An 18,858-nucleotide genomic window follows, 5' to 3' on the forward strand; every position below is an offset into this window, starting at 1 on the left:
GTACGGAGAGTGGAACTACGGGGTCCATTGCAAACCAAAACAATGATAACTAGGCTGAACAACAGTATGCAAGGCATATTGATATTTGAGAGAGACATACAATAAGGCATAAAGTGATTGCAGGTCTTGATTGGGAGAGCTAGCTAAAACAACAGGTGAGATAACAGCAGCTAGTCAGCTAACACAGCAACAGAAGGTAAACATGGCGATAACTAGGCAGAGAGGGTCGGATTAACTACACACAGATCCTGAGTTAAAGCACAGAGCCGACAGATAAAACACAAATAAACGGAATGGAGTACCGTGAATTAATGGACAGTCAAGCAGGCATCAGCTATGTAGCCGAGTGATCATAGTGTCCAGGGGGCAGCCGTAGATGGAGCAGTGAGGCCTCCACTAAGCTAGCCCGCGGCGTTTAAAGTTAGTAGCCCGGGGGGGGTGTTCTGCTCAGACGGAGGGGGTCTGCTCAGACGGAGGCCGGTTGAGGGCACAGCGGATGGAGTGTTCGTCTGCAGACCAGACGTGGTCGTTTCGACAGAGAATCCAAGCCGGATGGCGGTGGCGAAAGAGAGGTTGTGAATTGTAGAATTGTGTATGCTAACTGGTGCTAGCTTCGTGATTCAGACAGCTAGTCATGGGTAGCAAGCTAGCAGAAGATGGAGGTCTGTTTTTAGCCACGCCGTGCAATTCCGTCGGTAGATTAGTGGGGTTCCGTGTGGTAGAGGGGACCAATCCAATTGTCAAAATAGTTATAGTGGCCTAAGAAGATTGTTCGATAGACCTGTTCAGATAGCAGCCGATATGCTCAAGACAGCTAACGATTAGCGGGCCGCAGTTAGCATATGGACGTTCAGGTTACGTCGCGATGGAAGGGCCAGTTGAAATACTCCCTCGGGCAGATAACGTCGGTATCCCAGTCGTGAAGGCCCGGTGGGGCTCCGCATCGGCAGTAAAACGGGTCCGGATAGGTGATTGTAGCCCAGGAGTGGCTGATGGAACTCTTCAGCTGGCTAGCTCCGAGATAATTGGTGTTTGCTCCGGAATTGATGTTAGCCAATAGTCACTCGGATAGCAGCTAAAGGATAGCTGATAAGCGCTAGCTGTGGTTAGCTGAACTACTAACGTTAGCTTGTGAGCTGGCTAACTCCTGGCTAGCTTCTGTTGTAGATTTCGGATACGAGGTGAATAATACTTTTGAGGGAAAAAAAAACAGATCCGCACCACATTTGGTGAGGTGGGTTGCAGGAGAGTGTTTTGAAGTAGAGTTTTTAAGAAGAAAAAAATATATATATAAAAAGATATGCGAAGAAAAATATATAAAATATATATACACGGGGCAAGACGAGGACAAAGGACATCTGACTGCTACGCCATCTTGGATTCATAAACAAGCGTACAGTCAATAACACAATAGAGAAAAAGAAAGTCTATATACAGTGTGTGCAAATGGCATGAGGAGGTATGACAATAAATAGGCCATAGTAAAGAACGACCAGGCATCCTCGACTGACGGGATGAGGTCAAACTCCTTCCAGGATACCTGGGCCAGGTCGATTAGAAAGGCCTGCTCGCAGAACTGTTTTAGGGAGCGTTTGACAGTGATGAGGGGTGGTCTTTTGACCGCGGACCCATAGCGGATGCAGGCAATGAGGCAGTGATCGCTGAGATCCTGATTGAAAACAGCAGAGGTATATTTGGAGGGCAAGTTGGTCAGGATAATATCTATGAGGGTGCCCATGTTTACGGAGTTAGGGTTGTACCTGGTAGGTTCCTTGATAATTTGTGTGAGATAATTTGTGTGAGATTGAGGGTATCTAGCTTAGATTGTAGGACTGCTGGGGTGTTAAGCATATCCCAGTTTAGGTCACCTAACAGAACAAACTCTGAAGATAGATGGGGGGCAATCAATTGCCTGGGGACACGCAGGGCCTGGGTTAGCCTTCACATCACCCGAGGAACAGAGGAGGAGTAGGATGAGGGTACGGCTAAAGGCTAGCAAAACTGGTCGTCTAGTGCGTTGGGGACAGAGATTAAAAGGAGCAGATTTATGGGCGTGTTAGAATAGATTCAGGGCATAATGTGCAGACAGGGGTATGGTGGGGTGCGGGTACAGTGGAGGTAAGCCCAGCCATTGAGTGATAATAAGAAAGGTTGCATCTCTGGACATGCTGGTAATACTGGGTGAGGTCACCGCATGTGTGGGAGGTGGGACAAAGGAGGTATCTAAGGCATGTACAGTGGGACTAGGGGCTCCGCGGTAAACTAAAACAATGATAATTATCCTAAACAACAGTATACAAGACATATTGACATTTGAGAGAGACATAAAGCGAGGCATAACGCAATCACAAGTGTTTATTGGGCGAGCTAGCTAAGTCAACAACGGGTAAGATAACAACAGCTAATCAGCTAAGTCAACAACAACAGGTAAAATGGCGATGAATGGGCAGGGAGGGTCGGTTAACTACACACAGGGCCTGAGTTCGGGGCTAGGGCGACAGATAAACATAGGTAAACAAAGTGGAGTACCGTGATAAATGAACAGTCCAGCAGGCATCAGTTATGCAGCCAAGTGATCATAGGGCCCAGTGTACAGCAATAGATGAAACAGGGAAACCGCTAGGTAGTCGTTACTACGCTAGCACGCGGGAGACATGGCTTTTAAAGTTAGCAGTCCGGGGTAAGGAGAAGCGTCTGCTCCTTCGTCCGGCAAATGCCGGTTGAAGGCACAGCTGATGGAATTACGTCTGCAGAGCAGTCGGGGTGGTACGGCGGGGCGTCGTGTCGATGAAGGGACCGGGCCAGATGGCGAAAGAGGTATTGTAGCTGTGGGAATTTCCCCTCACACCAGGCCCCGCCTCTGTCCCTCCTTGTTCAGGGAGCACCAGCCCGCCGTCGCCTCCCTTCGTCACTCATTGACAGAGCCCCACCCCTGTATGTCAAATCGGGGACATCAGGAAGCCATCCAGTTACTGTGAGATGACCTCCCAGTTCTTCTACAGGAAAACAAGGAGGGTGACGAAGAGCAGCGTGGAGAAGGTGTGGCTGCGCGTCATTAAACTCTGTAACTGTTTTAAAGTCACCAATGGCCTCATGGTAAAATCTCTGAGCGAGTTTCTTCCTCTCCGGCAGCTAAGTTAGGAATGATGCCAGTATCTTTGTTGTGACTGTTTATATTGATACACCATCCAAAGTCTAATTGTGTAATTTTACCAATAAGTGTCCTTTGTGAGGCATTAGACAACCTCCCTGGTATTGTTGGTTGAATCTGTGTTTGAAATTCACAACGCGACTGACCGACTTTACAGATAATTGCAAGTGTGGGGTACAGAGATCAGGTAGTCATTAAAAAATAATGTTAAACACTATTATTGCACACAGAGTGAGTCCATGCAAAGTATTATGCAGCTTGTTTAGCAAAATTTTACTTCTGAACTTATTTAGGATTTGCATAACAAAGGTGTTGAATACTCATTGACATTTTTTTTGCTGACATAATTCCACTTTGACGTTATTTATTTACATATTTTATTTTACCTTTATTTAAACTAGGCAAGTCAGTTAATAACAATTTCTTATTTACAATGACAGCCTAGGAACAGTGGGTTAACTGCCTTGTTCAGGGGCAGAACAACAGATTTTTACCTTCTCAGCTCGGGGATTTGATCTAGCAACCTTTCGATTACTGGCCCAACGCTCTAACCAATGATGAGTCGAACCACAGAGTGAAGGAAAAGCAGCCAACAAGTGCTCAGCATATGTGGGAACTCCTTCAAGACTGTTAGAAAAGCATTCCAGGTGAAGCTGGTTGAAAGAATGCCAAGAGTGTGCAAAGCTGTCATCAAGGCAAAGGGTGGCTATTTGATATAATTTGATATGTTTAACACTTTTTTGGTTACTACATGATTCCATATGTGTTATTTCATAGTTTTGATGTCTTCACTATTATTCTACAATGTAGAAAATAGTAAAAATAAAGAAAAACCCATAAATGAGTAGATGTTCTAAAACTTTTGACCGGTAGTTTATACAAATAATTTACTTTGGAATCTCATGGTAATTTTTATAATTAGTATTACCCTATGTCATATTTCTACCATGTTCCAATACATCATTATATATTACAAGATAGGTAATCATTTAATATAATTCAAACAATTGCAGTGCTGCTTTTCACATGTATTCTTATAGCAAGACATGGGCTAGTTGTAAAACACAGTATGTAATGTGACTGACGCAGAACCTACATCTCCATGTAAATACAACTGGTATCTTAGTGGAAGTCACACGAATAATACAGTTTGAACTCCGCTTCACTGTCAGTAATTACACTGCTCTTTTATTAATAACATACATGAGAAGAATAGTGAACTAACAAATGAAAATGGCTGACACTGCTCTTTGCTTTGGTATTACCCTGCAATTTACAACATATCATGCCAAGGAAGAAGGCAGTAACTGCTGTTTAAGGGTCAAAGGTCATGTCAGAAGTCAGGGGCAACATGAATAAAATATTAACTAATAGTAAGGCAACAGATAACCACATCTCAAATGATCTCCCCAGAATTAATTTGGCTGGACAATTCAACTTGGAAGCCATTTTTCTCAGTTCCACACTGTGAGTAGTTACTGCTTTTTTGCTTGGTAGGGCAGAATATTCATTTATAAACATAATGAATAAATATATCATAACCATTACATAATCAATTCCTCACCTTTTCTGGCCATGAAGAGTTCATATTCACAAAGTAACCATATGACAAACTACCATGACTACCATGAAATTTTCACGGAAATAGGTAAATCAGAGGGGCTGATAAATATGTTTTCGGGGTACGGGATGTCGCCTGCAGTGACAGGAGACTAGATTAATGTGTACAAGTCTCACTGAGCAAAGAGGCTAACTACACCCTATATCAGAGACACAGATTCACAGAATCGTCATGGTAAAACCTATCAGAGACACATTGAATCGCCATGGTAACCCACAGAGATACAGTACACAGGGTTAACTAAATAGATCTATTGAGTGGGGTGTGGGGGTGGAAAATAGGCTGCAGATGACACTCAATCACAAGTTAGGGAGAGTGAGCTACTGTATATTAGGGAAGCTGGGTTGTGTTGTACAGTTCGTCTCTCTCACTGCTGTCTGTAATTAATGTGCCCCACTTTCTTCCCACTGAGGGAAAGAGAGGATCAGGATCACACTGTTGTTCCCTGTTGTCTACCAGCCTCTACCTTCCTCTAACTGTTCTCATCCCTTAGTCTGTTGTTAAATATCCCTCCTCTACTATCACCTCCCCTGTTTAATACTATAACCTCCTCCAATAATCCCTGTCCCCAGAGGTTCTGTAGTGCTCTGTACCAGAACTGTTTCTTTTCATAAGAACACATCCCTCTCTGTGTCAGAATCACTTCAAACAAACACCCTGGTTGTAGGCTACTGATGGTATTCCATCACTGAGTGTAGTGCTGTGGGTTGCTATTGTCTGCTGAAAGCTGTGGGTATGGCGCCATCTTTTGGCTAGAAAAGGAGTATTCCCTTTTGTTTCTGTGACTTGGTTTTCCACCTGTGATTAATTATGCTGAGGTGCTGAGGGTGGAATGGAATATATAGTGTATTTTATAAGATCTGTTGAAATAGTAGGATTTGTTATTTTCCATTTACACAACATTTGTTGATTGAGGCTAATATCGGTGCTTCTCTGTGTTCCTGTTTTACTCCAGGAAATGAGAATAAGAGTGTGGTTTTGGCCAGCACTGCCATACAACTGCTGGATGACAGGAAGTCGCCTATTGTTGCTTGTAAGCTCCCTGAAAAGCCCCACTTCTCCCTTAACTTCTCCCTGACATAGAGAGCTACTGTACCTGTTATAGGCTTGTAAATGTAATGTTTTAAACGATAGTAAGCCTCCTTTGAAGACGTGAAGAAACTCTTTAATACATTTTTAAATCCTCTTCTAGATGTACAGTGTGCTGACTGTGTTCAGTTTGTGTTTTTGTTAAAACCTACTATAGCCGTTGGGATTCAGATGAAGCTGGATTTCTTTCAGAGGAAGTTCTGGACCGCTAGTAGACAGGTAGACACACACACACACAATATCCAGTGCTGTGAGACATGCTTTATGGAATATTCTAATAATTTATTCCTCTTATTGATTCGATCCAGTGTGCTGCTCTGGATGGGAAGTGCTCCCTTAGCTGTGATAATGAGGTAAGACCAGACAGTAGCTGTCTGTCACTGGCTCATGCTACTTCCTGTTTCTTAGCCTGTGGTCCGTGTCTCAGCTTTTCTACTTCCTGTCTGTACTGTCTGTGACCTTTCTTTGTTTTTTCTCAGTGTTGAATTATTAAAGGATGTCATGCTTTGAAGATCTGAATTAATGTTCCTTTCTTTTTTTCTAACAGGACATCAAGTGTTACCTTATTGACAACAACGGATTTATTCTGGTCACAGAGGACAACTCTCAGGTACCATTAATAATATACTAGACGTGTGTGTGTGTGTCCTGTAGCTCCCCTGGTTCCTAGTATTTACATTTAAATAAACATCTTCTTCCTCAGACGGGGCTGTTCTTTGGAGAGGTGGAGAGTGCTGTTATGAACAAGCTGCTTCTCATGGGCTCCTTCAAAAGGTTAGAGGAGAAATCATGTTACTGTCATACCCTGCACACACACACACACACACACACACACACACACACACACACACACACACACACACACACACACACACACACACACACACACACACACACACACACACACACACAATGAATGGTCTATTTTCTCTTCTCTCTAGGATCACTCTGTATGACTACCAGGCTCTCTGTAGAGAGTATGCTGGCAGCAGTGACAGCGCACGCTCTCTATCACATGTAAGTACTGCCCCTAAATATTGTCACATGTAAGTACTGCCCCTAAATATTGTCACATGTAAGTACTGCCCCTAAATATTGTCACATGTAAGTACTGTCCCTAAATATTATCACATGTAAGTACTGCTCCTAAATATTGTCACATGTAAGTACTGCTCCTAAATATTGTCACATGTAAGTACTGCCCCTAAATATTGTCACGTGTAAGTACTGCTCCTAAATATTTTCACGTGTAAGTACTGCCCCTAAATATTGTCACGTGTAAGTACTGTCCCTAAATATTGTCACGTGTAAGTACTGTCCCTAAATATTGTCACGTGTAAGTACTGTCCCTAAATATTATCACGTGTAAGTACTGTCCCTAAATATTGTCACGTGTAAGTACTGCCCCTAAATATTGTCAGGTGTAAGTACTGCCCCTAAATATTGTCAGGTGTAAGTACTGTCCCTAAATATTATCACATGTAAGTACTGTCCCTAAATATTATCACATGTAAGTACTGTCCCTAAATATTGTCACATGTAAGTACTGCCCCTAAATATTGTCACGTGTAAGTACTGTCCCTAAATATTATCACGTGTAAGTACTGTTCCTAAATATTGTCACGTGTAAGTACTGTTCCTAAATATTGTCACGTGTAAGTACTGTCCCTAAATATTGTCACATGTAAGTACTCTCCCTAAATATTATCACATGTAAGTACTGCCCCTAAATATTATCACATGTAAGTACTCTCCCTAAATATTATCACATGTAAGTACTGCCCCTAAATATTATCACATGTAAGTACTCTCCCTAAATATTATCACATGTAAGTACTGTCCCTAAATATTATCACATGTAAGTACTGTCCCTAAATATTATCACATGTAAGTACTGTCCCTAAATATTATCACATGTAAGTACTGACCCTAAATATTATCACATGTAAGTACTGTCCCTAAATATTGTCACATGTAAGTACTGCTCCTAAATATTGTCACATGTAAGTACTGCTCCTAAATATTGTCACATGTAAGTACTGCCCCTAAATATTGTCACGTGTAAGTACTGCTCCTAAATATTATCACGTGTAAGTACTGCCCCTAAATATTGTCACGTGTAAGTACTGTCCCTAAATATTGTAACGTGTAAGTACTGTCCCTAAATATTGTCACGTGTAAGTACTGTCCCTAAATATTGTCACGTGTAAGTACTGTCCCTAAATATTGTCACGTGTAAGTACTGTCCCTAAATATTGTCACGTGTAAGTTCTGCCCCTAAATATTGTCAGGTGTAAGTACTGTCCCTAAATATTATCACATGTAAGTACTGTCCCTAAATATTATCACATGTAAGTACTGTCCCTAAATATTGTCACATGTAAGTACTGCCCCTAAATATTGTCACGTGTAAGTACTGTCCCTAAATATTGTCACGTGTAAGTACTGTCCCTAAATATTGTCACGTGTAAGTACTGCCCCTAAATATTGTCAGGTGTAAGTACTGTCCCTAAATATTATCACATGTAAGTACTGTCCCTAAATATTATCACATGTAAGTACTGTCCCTAAATATTGTCACATGTAAGTACTGCCCCTAAATATTGTCACGTGTAAGTACTGTCCCTAAATATTATCACGTGTAAGTACTGTTCCTAAATATTGTCACGTGTAAGTACTGTTCCTAAATATTGTCACGTGTAAGTACTGTCCCTAAATATTATCACATGTAAGTACTGACCCTAAATATTGTCACATGTAAGTACTGACCCTAAATATTGTCACATGTAAGTACTGACCCTAAATATTGTCACATGTAAGTACTGTCCATAAATATTGTCACATGTAAGTACTGTCCCTAAATATTATCACATGTACATACTGTCCCTAAACTACTCATCAGACTTACATACATCCAGTCAATGCTAATTATTTAATTTCTTCTCTCCCAGCCCTTCTCCATCGTGAAATGGCTCCTGACCAAACTTGTCATGTGAGAACAATAAAATAATCACCTTGATACGATAAAATAATGAGATGCATTGATTATCAACCACAGTACATATTATTGTGTTATTATATCAATGTATGTTTGTTTTCCTCATCAGTTTCCTGCTGGAGTTCAACCTTTACAGCTGGTGGCATGTTGATCTCTCAGTCAAAGGTCAGTGTGTGTAAGAATATACCTTGAGGTGTGTGTGTGTGCGTAAGGGTGCTTGCACACGTGTGTGTGTGTGAGTCTTTCGTGTTTTTATTATGTTAAGATTTACATGTCCCATTTCCAGCCCAAAGGTCGAGGGGAAAGACCATGATGGTGCCATGTGACACGGAGTACCCTGCCTTCGTTTCTGAGCGTACCATCAAAGAGACCACGGGAAACATCGACTGTGAGGGGTGTGTCAGGTACTTGTAACAATTAATACCTGTGTATTAGGCACCGATAAACTCACTTAACCTTTGTGTTGATGGTGTATACACAATACAGGGTAATTTCATGCGTTAGTTCTGGGAAAGGCGTCCCGCTAGCGGGACAACTTCCGGTGAAACTGGAGGACTCGCAATTCAAGTAAATAATCATAAAAATTATGGATATTAAACATTTAGGTACATACAAGCGTCTTATATCGGTTGAAAGCTTAAATACTTGTTAATCTAACTGCAGTGTTTGATTTACAGTAGGCTTTTCAGCGAAGCATGCCATATGATTGTTTGAGGACGGCGCCCGACATCAAAATATTTCTCCACCGGCACAGGTTTCACAAATAGCGATTAAATATTCACGTGCTTTTTGAAAATCTTCCTCTGATTTGTCATCCAAAAGGTCCCAGCTAGTGTCGTTTTGTTAGATTAAAATCCTTCTTTATATCCCAAAAAGTATTTTGTTGGCGCCATCGATTTGAGTAATCCACTCGTTCAACATGCCAAGATAGGAATCCGAAAATCTACCCCTAAACTTTGTTTCAACAAGTCAAAATATGTTTCTAATTAATCCTCAGATACCGTAAACTGTAATTAAACTATAATATTTCATACGGAAAGAATTATGTTCATTAGGAAAACGATATTAGCAGGTGCATGTCCTCGTCATCGCGCACATACACAAATTTCCAAGTCTGTGTCCCTGTAGTAAAACTAATTTTTCTTACTCGTTTTGGAAGAAACAAGCCTGAAACCTTGAACAAAGACTACTGACACCCAGTGGAAGCCATAGGAATTGCATAATGGGAGCTAGATTTAATTATTTCTCTATACGGTCCATTGTAAAGAGCATGTGCTCTCCCCAAAAAAACATTTCCGGTTGGTTTTTCTTTGGATTTTCTCCGACCATGTCTATTGTGTTATAGTCTCCTTCATTATTTTAACATTTCTACAAACTTCAAAGTGTCTTCTTTCCAATGGTACAATTATATGCATATTCTGGCTTCAGTGCCTGAACAACAGGCAGTTTACTTTGGGTACGTCAGTCAGACAGGAAGTGGAGAAAATAGGGACCTAGCCTTATGTTAACCTGTTGGGGATGGGGGCGCTGTTTAGACTATTTATGCTAATGTGGCTAATTTTTTAAACGGCTTCCCACAAAATCCTTGATCGTACAATATGCATATTATTATTATTATTGGATAGAAAACAGTCTATAGTTTCTATAGGAGTTGAAATTTTGTCTCTAAGTGGAACAGAGCCCATTCTACAGCAATTTCCCTGACATGGAGTCAGATTTGAGAAATGTTGGCCACTTTTCTGAAGTCAGTTAAAAGGGCACTGTCGTTGCTATGACTATACGGACACTTCTTACGTCTTCCCCTGGATGCCTTTACGTGATGACGATTCCAACGGGGTCGATTGCTCGTTCACAGGCCCTACAAATGAAAAAAACCTTTAGCTAGCAAGTCTTTTCTTGCTGCGTAACGCGCGTGGAAGACACCGACCCTCTCCTGTTCCAAGCGTTAGTTTAGCCTGTTATATTTCTCCGGTCATCTTTTCACTCGTTATAGGAGTTACAAACATCATAAAGTAGTTAATTTAAAGCGTTTTATAGCAATTTATATCCGTTTAGTGCGATTTTGGGACATTTATTTTTGCAACGATGTGAAAAGTTGGGCACGCTTTTCAGTTCATCCCGAACGTAGTTGACATTTCCACATGGCAAGAGGACAGCTTTCCACCAAAAGACGATTTCTCCCAAGAAAGGATCCTTTGCCCAAGATACTGATGGAAGAACAGCTCAAGGTAGGACATTTTTATTATGATAAATCGTGTTTCTGTCGAAACATTTTAGTGGCTTAGGACGCCATGTTTTTTGACGTAGCTTCGCTTGGCGCAAACTGTATTGAAAAGTAAGGATAAATTAAAAAATGTAATAACGCAATTGTATTAAGAATTAAATTGTCTATCAATCCCTGTCCACCCTATATTTTTTAGTCACGTTTATGAGTATTTATGTATAAGAGTAGATCACTGTCTAAGTGGCGCAAGGACAAATTCTGACCAGCTGAGTTACATTTCACATTGTCTAACCATGATTTTGGTGGCTAAATATAAACATTTTCGATCAAACTGTATATGCATGTTGTAATGTGATGTTACAGGAGTGTCATCGGAAGAATTCTGAGAAGGTTAGTGAAAAAATTAATATCTTTTGGCGATGTTGACTTTTATCGCTCACTTTGGCTAGAATCAATGCTGGGCTGCTAATTGCTATGTGCTAAGCTAATATAACGATTTATTGTGTTTTCGCTGTAAGACACTTAGAAAATCTGAAATATTGTCTGTATTCACAGGATCTGTGTCTTTCGATTCGTGTATGCTGTGTATTTTTACGAAATGTTTGATGATTAGTAGTTAGGTAAACACGTTGCTCATTGTAATTATTCTAGTCCATTTGTGATGGTGGGTGCAATTGTAAACTATGCCATCTACCTGAAATATGCACTTTTTTCTAACAAAACCTATCCCATACCATAAATATGTTATCAGACTGTCATCTAATGAGTTTTTTTGTTGGTTAGGGGCTATAAATATCTTAGTTTAGCCGAATTGGTGATGGCTACTGGTGTTGGTGGACAAATAAAAGATGGTGGATTATGCTAATGTGTTTTTAGGTAATAGATGTACATCTTTACATATTGTGTCTTCCCTGTAAAACATTTTAAAAATCGGAAATGTTGACTGGATTCACAAGATCTGTGTCTTTCATTAGCTGTATTGGACTTTAATGTGTGAAAGTTAAATATTTTAAAAATATATTTTTTTTGAATTTCGCGGCACTGGTTTTTCAGTGGGGGGGGGGGGGGTGTGCCGCTAGCGCCACGCTGATCCTAGACAGGTTAAATACATCAACTGAATCAACTCAACTCGCTTTCTCATTCTCTCTTTTTCTCTCTCTCTCCCTCCTCAGATCTTTTGTAATTCAGCAGATTCCCAGCAGTAATCTCTTCATGGTCGTCGTGGACAACAAGTGTGACTGCAGCTCTGCCCCCCTGGTTTCCATGGATCCCATCGAGATTATGTATATCCTTTACTAACCCTCAATAAGTTCGAGGTGTTTGAGTGTATTGTTAGTACAAAGCTTTTGAATGTTTTTTAGTATAAATGTTTTGTAAGTAGATGGGTTTTGTAAGTTAACTGTAAGTGAACTCTGAACTTAGACTTTAGTCTTCTGTGAATGTGAATAGCTTCTTCATTGTCAGAGGTATTAATCCATATCTCATACATGTAGCTATTTATGAAGCGTGCATTACGGTTTGGTGATCTCATCACGCTAGAATGATGTTGCTGAAACGGTCACCACAGTATCAGTTAAATGTATCTGAGGTGTGGTTCATCAGTATTTCTATCCTTAACCCCTCTGCACACAATGAGTCTCTGAAATGTGATAGGCTGAAGTTTCAGAAAGACAGAAAGCGGCCAGAATCGTGTCATCCTTTTCACCCCGAGGTACGCAGTATGTAGATATGTGTGTGCGTCTGCGTCACAATTCTGTGATTACACAGAAAGTACATGAACGCCTGTTTATGAGTGTTTAATAACATGACATTAATCATATATGTGACCATCTGTATATTGTCTGAACCATATAGATATATAGTGTATGTATTAATTAATTTCTATGCTCTGAAACTCCTGTGATGCCCCCTGTGTCTGATGCAGGAGAATGCCATGGAGTGTGGAGGAGCAGCAGGCCTCTCTGCCCCCCTTACAGCAGCACTGCTCCCCCTACTGGCCACTCTCATTAGCAGGTGACCACACCGCCCTCGAGGCCCACCGTCCTGGACCCAACACTGGAGAGATTGATAGACTGGCGCACCATCAAATGCTGACAACGCACAGGGAGCCTCGCCAACAAGAAGAACTTGCTCATAACTAACTGAGTTGCGTATTACCAACAGAGAGACCGACCAATTGTAAAGCATCTCCCTGACCAGCAGAGAAATAACAAATTAGATGACATTGTTCAAGAGAAACAGAACAATATTCCAAGGGGAAAACGATATGGACATTAGACAGAAAAAATACACCTGGGAGCAGCAATGAACGGGTTTCACAGGATGACAGAAAGGACACAAGATCAGTTGGATAACAAAGCCAGCACTCTGTGATGTAGGAACTATCTTCCTTTATGTGCAGTCAGTGAAAGCATTACCATGTTGATTTAAATCTCAGTTGGTTCACTCCACATTAGCGTTCCAAAATACTTCAATACACTCTCACAGCTGTAATACGCTGACTGTGCAAGCGGCAGGACAGGATTTTACAGAATAAAAGATCCACTTTTCCCTACGTTCAGACAACATAACACAGGCAACGATATATGATTATACAGATATACAAATTACAATATTTGACATAATTTATTTGCATGAGACAAAGTCAACTTGATCAATAGTTATTGCTCTTGTATCATATGGTGGCACTGGTGACGATGAGATCTATAGTGCCACCACTTGGTCTGGTGCAGCCATCTAAGGTTGCAGTGACTTTATATTCACACAGCTTCTAAGGACATACATAAGGTTTACATACCGCATTTCATTGCCCCTTGTCCATCGGCTCAGTTCTTGTAGCCAGTTGCCCATGATGGAATTATCTGCAGGGCTTGACATTAACTTTTTCTGCCACTTGTCCTTCAGACAAGTAAGACAGATTTTTTACTTGTCTGAGCGGTTAAGGAGAACTGGCCAAAACCTCCCTCTGTTAAGGTGAGTGCAATGCAGATACTTGCAAAGGCTATAAGCCCAGCGTTCATCAAAGCACAGCTCCTCTGCCAAGATCTGCCTGCAATCTCGGCTCTGCCTTATATCAGTTTCTCAGAATTCTGGTCAGAGTCTTGTAAGTAGGCACAGATGTGAGCAATTAGTTCATGATTTAGTAGTATCTTCCCTTACAGGCTGTCCAGCTTCACCACACTATCCCCATCCTAGGTGGAAAAGACCGTCCCTGAGTTGTTTCAAAGCCATGTGGTAACTTTGGACTACGCTGGTGGCTGCCAGACTTGCACTGGTCATGCTCCCCGAGACCGTTGGGCTCCCGTTGACCTTCCTCCCACTGAAAGAGATGCTGCTTCCCGTTGCTGAAGAATGCCGGAAGTACCCTCTCGTAGAAGCTGGAGGTCAGATGACCACTCTTGTGTGCTATATATGCAACAGCCCTGGATGCAGAACAGCCTCTCTCCGGGAAAATCCACAGCAGACTGGAACCCCGGCTGGTGATAACCCATGGCTTGACCTCCAGTCGGCGGGAAGGCCTGCGAGGTTGGGCAGGAAATCTCTCTCTCTCTCCCACCCAGCCGGGTCGTACCGGAGTCTGTGCAAATAAACAAGGAACAAAGGGTTTGAGTTGTTTGAAATGCACCACAGTTTCAGGACCTCTCTCTGCCAGTTCTATGCGGCACATGACCTCTAAAACCTGCTCTAGCACTTGGAAAGGGTGTTTGTAGCACCTCTGTAACTTAGGACATAACCCCCGCTTCTTAGCCTTATTTCAAACCCAAACCAATTCACCCACAGATTAATATAGAAAATTGGCCCGAAAATCAAAGTTAGCTTTCTGCTGACTGGAGGCACTAGCTTGGTGTCTTTTCACTGACCACTAATGTAGACAAAGTGTCATCCAGCCACAATACATATTCACTGATAGATGTAATTTTTCCCCTGTGATCTATGTCAAGCATCACATCGACTAGAAGAACAATTTCTTAACCAAACAGCACTTTGTATGGGTTGAACCCGGTACATGCATGAACACTACTACGATAGACCATCATGACATACGGTAGAAGAACATCCCAGTTCAACACACTGTCCCCCATCCTGGATGGAACAGACCGTCCCTGAGTCACTCTGAAGCCATGTGGTCTCTTTGGACCACGCTAGTTGCTTCTGGTCTCGCACTGCTCGTGCTCCCCGAGAAAGTTGGGCTCCCATTGACCTCCCTCCCATTGAAAGAGACACTGCTGGTGCCTCCCATTGCTGAACAAGACCGGAAGACCCCTCTCGTGGATGCTGGAGGTCAGATGATCTCTCATGTGCTAGATGCGCGCGAGCAACCCATCTGACTGGGGATGATAAGCAAAGGTTCGAGATTTGTGGAAGAGATGTTCTTGAACAGTACGACCGGACATAATAATGTCATCCAAATCAACTAAATGGGTGGTCTACTGTGAATCTTCTAGGACTACATCCATCAACCTCTAGAAGGTACTTGGTGCATTGCATAAACCAAAACGTAAAACGTTGAATTCAAACAAGCCCTGTCTGGTGGAAAACACAGTTTTTGATCTGTCTTTGGGGTCCAACCCGACTGTCTCAAGGGTGGAGAACCAGCGAGCCTTGTTCAAACTGTGAAGAGCATCGTCAATTCTCCGGAGCAGGTAAGCATCTTTCTCAGTGACATCATTGAGTCTCTTTTTTTTACCAGAACGACAGGGGCTGTCCAGGGGCTACATGAGGGGCGGATGATGCCATGCTTTAGCATCTGCTAAATGTGGTCTACGGATTCCTGTTGCAGTTGGAGGGGGATCCTGCGCGGGGCCATTTTAATGGGTTTTGCGTTACCGGTATCTATCTGATGCATCGTAAGGTGAGTTTGCCCTAGATCCGTGTCTCCTGTACTAAAAACAGAAGTGTGCCGATGGAGCAGTTCACGAATGGAATGAAGTTCGGCGCGTTCAAAACCTCTCTTTTCCAAACCAAATTGTGCCACAATGGTGTTTACAGACCAGGAAGGGGTGAGGCCCTATTCTCTCCGCTTTTCGAATTCCACTGTTTCACTATCTACCTCTTCCTCGGTGAATAGAGTGGCAATTTCCATGCCCCGTTTAAGAATCTGGTTCTCATCAGTCATATTAATTATACATACTGGCATAACCCCCTGGTCAACTGTACACACGACGTGAGCCACCAGGACATCACAATGGTTGAGCAGAGAGGAAGAGGGTTCCAGCATACCTTTGGTGTACTTTTTGGGAAGACCTTCAACTGCCCAACCGGGTTAATTACTTCGCAGCGGGGTGAGACTACTGTATCATAGTGAACAGTAGCACGTTTGGGTTGGTTAGCATCATACAACAGCAAGAGAGGTAGCTTATTTCCCATTAGTCAGTATCATCTTCCATATCAATCACATCACCAAATGTAGCTAGAATGTCAGTGCCAAGCAGAATGTCTTTGGGCAGGATATCCACCATAAGAATTCAGTAACTACGACTAAAGACTCAAATTGACAACTGGTCTGCCAACGGCCCAGGATCTACATTTCCCGCCCATTCGCTACAGCTACTTAGCCCTGGTAACACATCAACTCAGTGCCTCCATTAGTTATTTTTAGCTATGGAAACAACTGAAGCTTGAGCACTGGTATCAACTGGTAGACGATAGTCCCACCCACTTAGTTTAGCATTGAGGTACACCCCGGAAGTGTTCTTGTCACATGGAGGGGCCAGTCTAGAAGGAGGAGGAAGGGGGGGGCGAGCATTTGGTCTGCCGTACACACCCCCTCTAGTTTCCCGGCAGGTAGGGGCAGTTTCTTCTCATATGACGATTACATCCACATTCCTAGCAGAATTCGCTTCGGCCTCTGTTCCCTCAGTCATAAGCAAACCCGCTTTGTTCCCTAGTAGCGGGCCTAGCAGACGAAGACTGACTCGCCAGTCCCCACTACATACATAATCAATAAAATTGTCACGTGTAAACATATCCAGAGTAGTGGCATCTGCATTTGGGTACTCTTTCTCCCTTAACCGACGTAGAGCATTACCAAATTCACGGGCTATTTCATTATGCAGCCTCCTCCTAGCCAGGAAGTTAGCACAGTTCCCATTGTGACTGTCACAAGGGTCTAAACATTTCCCCATAGCATTTTTCAACTGTGTGTAGTCACTTCTATGCTCAACGGAAAGACAGCTATAAATGTCTCGAGCCCGCCCCGATAGTAACAAAGACATATATTTTAACTTGAGCCCAACATTCTAATTGTTTACCTTGGCAGCCATTTCCCACTGTCCAGCCCAAACAGACCATTCCAGCCCCATACCTGTAAATGTTTCTGGCATAAAGACAGGGCACCCCGACTGCATGTTGCGGGGAAGTGGCTGACCATTATGTGGGACGGGGGCTGCCATCTGGGCCGCACCTGATCCTAAGTTTGGTGTGTCCTCATGGTCTGACATATATATCCCACTGGTGCCACCAGTGTAATTAAGCTTACTAGACCACACGATAGGTGGGGCAAGTACTGGATTGAGCAGAGTAGTGTGAGCCACCATCTTTGTTTGACCGGTATGGTCCAGCGAGGATTGGACACGAAAACTCAACACAGATATAGAAAACAATGATCGTTATTAACAACACCATTTCATAAGACAGGGTGCCTGAAATGCTAGGTGACCTACTACATTCATAGAACCCCCTACTTTGAACTACACAGTCTGGAATCCCCTTTCTGTTCGCCCCACATACCCCATGTTATATTTTTTTAAATATTTAACCAGACTAGGCCAACGAAAGAGGACATCTGACATGATATTGAACGTTTAAATGTAATATTTATACTCAGCGAAAGCTGAGACTCCCCTCTCTTTAAAACAGTAACAGTAGTTGTTTTAAAATTGTGTTTTAGCTGCGATTACATTTTGAAATCTTGCTCAACTGTCATGTGCTTTCACATTCAGAATGAGTCTCTCCCTTCACTCCGCGCACAAAGTAGGGAGAGAGTGAGAGCATACAGCGAAAACAGGGACAGAACATAGGACATGACAATAACACATGCTGCTAACGGCTAAATATACTGAACAAAAATTAACGAAACATGCAACAATTTCAAAGATTTTACTGAGTTACAGTTCATATAAGGACATCAGTCAACTGAAATATATTCATTAAGCCCTAATCTATGGATTTCACATGACTGGGAATACAGATATGCATATGTTGGTCACAGATACCTTAAAGGTAGTGGCATGGATCAGAAAACCTGTCACTATGTGGTGCAACCATCCTTTCCCTCATGCAGCGTAACACATCTCCTTCGCATAGAGGTGATCAGGCTGTTGATTGTGGCCTGTGGAATGTTGTCCCAGTCCTCTTCAATGGCTGTGCGAAGTTGCTGGATATTGGCGCGAACTGGAACACGCTGTCATACACGTTGATCCAGAGCATCCCAAACATGCTCAGTGGGTGACATGTCTGAGTATGAAGGTCATGGAAGAACAGGGACATTTTCAGCTTCAAGGAATTGTGTACAGATCCTTGCGACAAGTGGCCGTGCATTATGATGCTGAAACAGGAAGGCGGCGTATGAATGGTATTACAATGGGCCTCAGGATCTCGTCATAGTATCTCTGTGCATTCAAATTGCCATCGACAAAAATGCAATTGTGTTTGTTGTCCGTAGCTTATGCCTTCCCATACCATAACCCCAGCACCACCATGGGCACTCTGTTCACAACGCTGACATCAGCAGACCGCTCGCCCACACAATGCAATACATGTGGTCTGTATTGTTA

The 18,858-nt window shown here is 42.4% G+C and overlaps 1 protein-coding gene and 1 long non-coding RNA gene across 2 annotated transcripts; both read left to right on the forward strand.

Moving 5' to 3' along the window:
- Nucleotides 1–5,725: 5,725 nt before the first annotated feature.
- Nucleotides 5,726–6,215, forward strand: LOC129849082 (uncharacterized). The gene is made up of 3 exons (XR_008758619.1): nucleotides 5,726–5,805; nucleotides 6,019–6,080; nucleotides 6,170–6,215. It is a non-coding gene; the product is annotated as an uncharacterized LOC129849082 (long non-coding RNA).
- A 156-nt stretch (nucleotides 6,216–6,371) lies between these two features.
- On the forward strand, nucleotides 6,372–13,919 carry LOC129849081 (voltage-dependent calcium channel subunit alpha-2/delta-3-like). Its single transcript, XM_055916128.1, has 9 exons — nucleotides 6,372–6,471; nucleotides 6,565–6,635; nucleotides 6,803–6,878; nucleotides 8,813–8,853; nucleotides 8,969–9,024; nucleotides 9,146–9,263; nucleotides 12,256–12,368; nucleotides 12,712–12,794; nucleotides 13,008–13,919. Exons 2-9 carry the CDS (start codon nucleotides 6,601–6,603, stop codon nucleotides 13,098–13,100), a joined length of 615 nt encoding a protein of 204 aa, XP_055772103.1. The 5' UTR covers nucleotides 6,372–6,471; nucleotides 6,565–6,600; the 3' UTR covers nucleotides 13,101–13,919.
- Nucleotides 13,920–18,858: the final 4,939 nt, after the last annotated feature.

This window comes from Salvelinus fontinalis, unplaced genomic scaffold, assembly GCF_029448725.1.
Source record: "Salvelinus fontinalis isolate EN_2023a unplaced genomic scaffold, ASM2944872v1 scaffold_1363, whole genome shotgun sequence".
In the NCBI taxonomy this organism is placed as follows: domain Eukaryota; kingdom Metazoa; phylum Chordata; class Actinopteri; order Salmoniformes; family Salmonidae; genus Salvelinus; species Salvelinus fontinalis.

What these genes read in the sequence shown, in the direction of transcription:
- LOC129849081 (XM_055916128.1), top strand. Translation starts at nt 6,601, where the DNA reads ATGAACAAGCTGCTTCTCATGGGCTCCTTCAAAAG. An exon ending in TGTTGATCTCTCAGTCAAAG is followed by an intron (nt 9,025 to 9,145) that starts GTCAGTGTGTGT and finishes TCCCATTTCCAG; the next exon opens with CCCAAAGGTCGAGGGGAAAG. An exon ending in GTCATCCTTTTCACCCCGAG is followed by an intron (nt 12,795 to 13,007) that starts GTACGCAGTATG and finishes TGTCTGATGCAG; the next exon opens with GAGAATGCCATGGAGTGTGG.